Raw genomic sequence first — 6,729 nt, forward strand, 5'->3', positions numbered from 1 at the left:
CATGCTTGGCTCCAGGGAGCACGAGCGACTGCCAGCAGAACCTCGTCGGGCAGAGATAACTTCCGGTTCGTCACCTCGGTGTGCTCCTCTACATCAATGAGATGACCATGTAGCCCTTTTTGACACGATAGTTTAGTTCGTAATTCATACCACTAATCTTCATTGACATCCGTACAACTATTTAAAGGGTAGGGTGTACCAAAGCATTCCTAGATTTAATTTTCTACTTGGCTGCATGCATCTTCATGATGCAGAGGCCGGGGGCATGCCTCCATCTTCAAAAAAACTTAATATGATTGAGATTTAGTTTTTCTCATTTCTTGAATCAGTTTCAAAAGTATATAATGAAATTGTGTGTATTGGTTGTATACCTCAAACAGAAATGTATAACTAAGGTTTCTTCTTAATTTGCCAGTCTTTCTCCCGACTGTTCACAAGGTGTATATTGCCCATAGTATTCGCTAAGTCTGATGGAGTGTTAGTTATCAAAAAGAAAAGTTTGATCGAATGTTTGAGATTAGACAACACCTTTTGAATGTCGGAAATAAGTATAGGTAACTGAAGCTCAACATTTTATGGATTATGCTTGAAATAATTATTTTTTCTTTGGTAAAGTTAAAATTTCCAACATCACATATGTTTGTTTTGACAATTGTTGAGTTACTCATTTCCAGCCTGTGATAGGTAAGTGCTTTGTATTGTCTTAACCTTTAACAATAAACATTTCAAAAAAACCTTTAACAATAATATCTTCAAGTTATTTTACTATATTTTGCTTGATACAATTTAGTTATACTAGCAAAAATGATCGTGCGTTGCAACGGGAGATAGAAAAATAGCTCGGGTCATCGTTGGCCGTTGCTTGCGGCACTTGCAGGGAGTAGGAGAGGAGGATGAAGAAGTGGATGGGACAATGGTGCGGGTGCGGCCGACATCGATGATGATCTGGTGATTCAGGAAGGAGGCAAAGGCAGCATGGGAAGGCCAGATGACTTAGGAGAAACACATGGGTGGGGGTGGGATAGGAGGCATTTGATAAAAATGGCACACATTTCCTTTCATAGTACACTTTTCTTTGTCTTTGACAAAAAAGGCACATGTTTGAATATAGTTGGATAAAATGGCACAACTGAGTTCTCCCTCTATTTTGAGAAGTAGGACCACCCGCCATATTTCTTTGAACACTTTTGCAATTTGTCAATTCCTTTACATTGGCTTAGTATGGTTCGGTCAGAGGCCATCGTAATCGATTGAAGCGTAGGTGTTGCTGTGGCCTTTCCCGGCGCTCTGCCCGCCCCACACACTGCTACGTCGTCCCAAGTCATATTTCTTTGAACAATTTTGCACTTTGTCAATTCCTTTACACTTGCTTAGTATGGTTCGATCAGAGGCCATCGTAATTGATTAAAGCGCGGGTGTTGCTGTGGCCTTTCCCGATGCTCCGCCCGCCCCACACATTGCTACGTCGCCCCAAGTCTTCTCCCGTGTCTCCAAAACAATTGCTGCCAAAATTTGGATTGCATCAAAGACAAAACACATCAACCATACAATGCTACATGCAGCAGCTACAACCACCCATTGTACACAGCAAAGCAGCCAAAGCAAAACATCAAGTCAACTATTGCAAAACAGTAGAGGTAAAAAAGGTTAAGAAAATAGTTGTCACGACGAGAAGCCACTGTGCAGCTCCTCTCTTCACTACCATCCTGCTCATAAATTGTCTTTTGCCCCTCTACTCTACAGTCTAAATAAAGTAGAGAGCTTTGCTGGGAATAAGAGAAGCTTACTATCTTTGCTTCTGAAGAAAAAACTCAATGCCCTTCACAATTGCATATGTGCAGTTTACAGTAAAGCGAAAACTTAGTTATGATTACCAAGAAGAAAACCACAATCAATAGATAAGCTAACAACGCAGCTATGAAAAAATCATGGACTCTTTTCAAGTTGAAGAAGTAGTAGTTCTACGCTGCAACATCTAGTGGGTTCAGAAATTATTTGAAGTTTTACATATATGATCCACTTCAAATAATTCAAGAAAATAAAAGCCTGATTCTGTCTTCAACACTTTGAAATTCTCAACCTAGCTCATCATATCATTATTTCTTACTGCACTTACGGGCAGGCTAGATGTATTTGATGGTACATGCATGCTATACATACCATTCGCCTAACAAAGTATAGAAAGTCATCTTAGAAGTTTATTCCGCCAAGCTAAAATACTGTATGATGAATGAGATGCCAAAATTTTATTTGATTAGGGGTTACCTCTAGAAATAACAGCACATAAGAAGATAACTGCCTATGCCAGTTATGAAGAAATTCAGCTGCTATGACATTACCTATTGAGCATGACATTTATAAAAAAGAAGTGAAAAGAAAATAAAGTTACTGCTGAATAAAATAGGATATCTACAAATTTAACAGTATCGGCACTACATGTAAGGCCACATTGATTCAATTGATACGAATGTTCAGTCTAAAGCAGTAAAGCTTATAGCATGAAAGCTGGACATTGGATTAAAACAATGATGTGAAAACAACATTTTTTCCTCTAGATCCATAATCGTAGAAAAACATCCAATTGATTGTATCATTACTTCAATGAATTAACTGAGAAGTAGTATTACTTGAGAAGTCCATATAATCAAGATGAAAGCATGTACAGCTAACATTTTTGTGACCAAAACAAATAAAGCGTCAACATTCCCCGGTTCCACCTCTAGACAGTACAGTGAGATCTTTAGCTTAAGCTTAATATCTGAACTGCAAGTGTAAACACGACACTCATGATAACAGATGAACATGTCAACCTACTTGCCTAGAACCAATACAGAATTGACATATACCATCAACTCTGTTTTGTACTGATGATCCAAACACTAAAACCTGAAGTAGTACATTTAACTGAAGTTTAGGGTTGCATGAGCAATAATAAGAACAAGCCTGACACCTTGAGGATTCCCATGTGTCTACAGTAATACATATAAATGAAGCACTCTAGTGTAAAAACTAAAAAAGATAAATTGAATCTCAAATTCTTTGTGTCTTGGCATCAGGAAAGGAAACTAAGCAATGGTGAGGTCGAACATAAAAATTCAATATAGAAAGCATCATTGTTGTAAGTCCGTTTATTGTAACAATTAGGCTAATGTGCAGGATCAATCAGCTAAAACTCGCAGTCGAGGGCCTACTTGACCAGCTTTCTAGCAAGCGTCACATCTTGGATGCGCGGCTGGGCGAGGTAGTACTGTCACAGGTTGAGCGGTTAATCAGAATTTTATGAAACAATAAGAGATAGAACAGTCTCTGTGTAATTATTCAAGGAAAGTCTGTTGAGCAGTTAATACAGACGATACATCAAACTACAATGCATCCACAGTATATGACAACCAAAGACATTCGCATAATCTAGAAGACAACTATGCTATCATATTGATGAAGAAGGGAAGAAAACATAGGAAATCTGAACTCACATCATTATACTGTTTAGGCTTCGCTTCCTTCTTTCTACCACGTCCTTTTTTCAGCTCTTCTACAGGTTCATCTTCTTCTTCCACTTCAGCTACTTTCTCCGACAGAAAACACCACCGATGTCAGCAACCAAGATGAAAATAAGCAAAACATTGTTCAGCACACAGTGAGAGACATAGCCAAGGTACATATGTGACCTGATCAATCTTTTCAAGTAGAAATTCAGAATAGAGGTGTGTCTTTGTGAGCAGATCGTCCAACTCTTGCCTTCAGATCAAAAGCCTCCTACCTTGCAGCTTCTCTTCCCGGCCTCCTCTCCTGCCTCTACCTTGCGCTGGGTCTGGCACAAACATAGAGATGGGGAGTGGCACGAGGCGGAGCTGCAGGGCTGCCTTCCTGGGTCGGCCGCTTGGTGTGGTTGCCCGCCTCAGCCTACCTGCTTTTCCCCTACCATTGATGATATTTCTCCCGACGACCGCGGCGAAACCATCGATCTGCCAAGACAAACATAAACTGATAATCTGAACTTTGTACAATTACTCACTGATAAACACAATGTACCAGATGGCAATGGCATCCAGAAAAATCATTCGCCTTCATGCACGTGGAATGCAGTTCATAACTGCGATTTATCCCCCATCATATGCTCCAAGGCATAATATTACGTTTAGACTAGAAGGACATGCAACTTTGTTTTCATCAAGGAACTGAATGATGTCAATTCCAGACCACATGTTTCTTCAGTTCAAGAACAACTAACACCAAGGGAGTTCAACAAAGATTCTACATAACATTATCAAAAGATCAGTCCTAGCTTTTTCAAGCGGAACAAATACGAATATTGTAGGAAAAAGGTTCAGTAACAAAAAGAGATTGTATTTTACCTTGGAAAATTGGGATCATGTATGAGCATCAACTGCGTTGAACGGATCATGGAACAAATAGTTGTCAGCATACTGATACAATGCTCGGGCTATCTGAATCCTTTGTTTCTGCCTGCCACTAAGAGTGCAGCCTCACTCTCTAATGATTTTGATCTCCAAGTATTTCCTTAGTGAATACCACTCAAGGACCCTGCCATACTTCTCGCTCTCCATCTCCTTGCCGAGCATAGCATATCTTTAAGCAATTTGAGGCATGTAGACCTTGCTCCATCCAGTTCCTTCTCATAGAGGATATAGGTTGTGCATAAACAGAGTTTTCAGTTGACAGACAACCAAGGCCCCTTTTTAAGCCCTCATCAGTCAAGTCTACCTCACAAAGAAGGCCGCCAAAACTATCCAACATATGAAGCAATGTATATATTTATCAGTTATGACACCATCACCAGAATTGCACCTTCCAAGAAGGTGAACCCACAAATCCATGATGCATCTATTCAGAGGTATTGTGGTCGGATCAAATTGCTTCTTTATGAAGTCTAACTTTCAAAGGAGCAACATACATGACAATGATCTGAACTTCAATCTACGATATAATCCAACTGATAAATGTGGAATGTAGAAAAATGATTACATGGCGTTAGCATGTGAGATCAGCTCAGCTAATGAACTGACATTGAGAGAGCCCAGGTTCTGTGGTGCTTTGAAGGTTGCTACAGTAGGGCAAGCGTGATGGCTCTGTTTTCTTGCTTGTCTAGCAGGAAAGTCTTGCATGCCACAAAGCCATGCATGGGATTCACGTAGAAGCCCCTAAAAACAGTACTGAAAATTGGTACCTCTGCTCGAGCACGGGCGCACGGTGCTCCAGCGAAGTTGGTGAGATTGGAAGCTTCAGACGCAGTAATTTCAAGAAGGGAAACTTGCAATTTAGTCAGGATTTCAGTCAAGGGGCCCGGGAATCTTTTATGTCAAAGCAGTTCAGGCGTAATCAACATCGGTCATGTCATGCCTACGTGTTCGAGAAGTTCTCCTGCACTGACACAGCAGGGATCCAATCTGAATCCTGGTAATCTCAATCCCTTCAGGAAAAAGCCTTCTGCTGCATCAAAACAACCATTTCAATATTTAAAATTTTCAAGAACATTAGGTTCCTCAACCCCTACGTCTCCAAATATACATCATTTTTGTTCCTTGAAATTCAGAATAATATGACCGCATAGACCGAATAGTGCTGCTCTATACACCAGATTTCTGACAAGTGCAAGTAAATTGAAAAAGAAATAACAGAATCCCCTTGTTATTAACGTTCAGTACGCACTTGTACAATGATAATTATACCCCTGAAAGTTTCAGAAGTTACTAAGATGGTATATGCTGAGATCTTGGAGAAGTACAAACAAATAATATGCAGATAATCATTTATAGATTTCCATGCAGAAGTACAATACATCGTCTACCCAGGACCGGGAAGCAACACAAAATTATGGCATGATATTATTCACTTCTTTTTGTTGCCAATGAACACTAAATTGTTCACTTGTCAATACAAGACTGCAACCACTACGTAGCCCTGTACATCGACCAAATACATTAATTAGTTTCCTGTGGACAACATATCTTAAACAGTACTCGATGTTTCCACAAAAGGCTTGCTAGGGGTTGTCGTGTGATTGTCAAAATTGAGCAGAATTGATTATGAAAAGATGCCTGATGGTAAAGAATCAAAGTAGATTGCTGTCTACTGAAGAAAATCCTCTCACCTCGTACACGTCGCTGTTATCTATGGCCATCAGCAGCTAGCGCCCCAGGTGCAGATGCACTTCCATACTGCAGGTGAGGAATTGCAGAATCTAGCATCCAGGGCAAGCCACGATGAAAAAGGCTTCTCCAGCGAGGGAAAGAGGAGAGGCGGCAAGGGATCTAATGGATCTGTGGAGAACATGTGCCTCTGGATGGGTGCGCCGGGCAGGGCGGCAGGCCTTGAGATCCTTTGCGCTCGATTTGCTGCGCGGCCGGGATCCCCGGCAACGGCCGAGAGCGGTTTGGACGGTGGTGGTGGCGGCAAAGGGGACGGCGGTGGTGGCGACGACAAAGGGCGGCGGCGCGGATGGCGATGGTGGCGGTGGCAAAGGGCGGCGGCGCAGGCGGCGTTGGTGGCAGAGGCAAAGGGCAGCGGCGCGGACCCAAACTACTCCTCCCGTGCACGTCTGCTCCCGGCCGCCGCGGCCGCCTTGGATCCCGGCGAGCGAGCGAGGGATTGGGTGGGGTTATACGGGCGATGGCGGAGAAGCACCCAGCGATGGGCGACGCCTGAAATTGGGGATCGTCGTTGGGGGATAGGCGAGGGCCGAAGCGGTATGTTGACTTACAGATTACA

The 6,729-nt window shown here is 42.1% G+C and overlaps 1 protein-coding gene across 13 annotated transcripts; it reads right to left on the minus strand.

The window, feature by feature from the left end:
• Positions 1-1,031: 1,031 nt before the first annotated feature.
• LOC125544846 lies at positions 1,032-6,717 on the minus strand. 13 transcript variants are annotated; one of them, XR_007299740.1, is made up of 6 exons: positions 6,113-6,716; positions 4,356-5,451; positions 3,761-3,965; positions 3,474-3,562; positions 2,266-2,339; positions 1,032-1,502 (listed from the first exon to the last, which is right to left on the minus strand). XR_007299740.1 is itself a non-coding variant. In XM_048708616.1 (6 exons), exons 3-6 carry the CDS (start codon positions 4,069-4,071, stop codon positions 3,188-3,190), a joined length of 393 nt encoding a protein of 130 aa, XP_048564573.1. In that variant the 5' UTR covers positions 4,072-4,254; positions 4,356-5,451; positions 6,113-6,717; the 3' UTR covers positions 2,820-3,187. The 13 variants fall into 13 exon arrangements, 1 of the variants encoding a protein (XP_048564573.1); XR_007299741.1 differs by having other exon boundaries at positions 3,474-3,565; XR_007299735.1 differs by having other exon boundaries at positions 3,669-3,965.
• Between the last annotated feature and the right edge of the window lie 12 nt (positions 6,718-6,729).

The sequence above is a fragment of the Triticum urartu genome, chromosome 3 (genome assembly GCF_003073215.2).
Source record: "Triticum urartu cultivar G1812 chromosome 3, Tu2.1, whole genome shotgun sequence".
NCBI lineage: Eukaryota > Viridiplantae > Streptophyta > Magnoliopsida > Poales > Poaceae > Triticum > Triticum urartu.

What these genes read in the sequence shown, in the direction of transcription:
- LOC125544846 (XM_048708616.1), bottom strand. Translation starts at nt 4,071, where the DNA reads ATGAAGGCGAATGATTTTTCTGGATGCCATTGCCATCTG. An exon ending in CTGGATGCCATTGCCATCTG is followed by an intron (nt 3,966 to 4,032) that starts GTACATTGTGTT and finishes TTGTCTTGGCAG; the next exon opens with ATCGATGGTTTCGCCGCGGT. An exon ending in CCGGGAAGAGAAGCTGCAAG is followed by an intron (nt 3,563 to 3,760) that starts GTAGGAGGCTTT and finishes CGGAGAAAGTAG; the next exon opens with CTGAAGTGGAAGAAGAAGAT.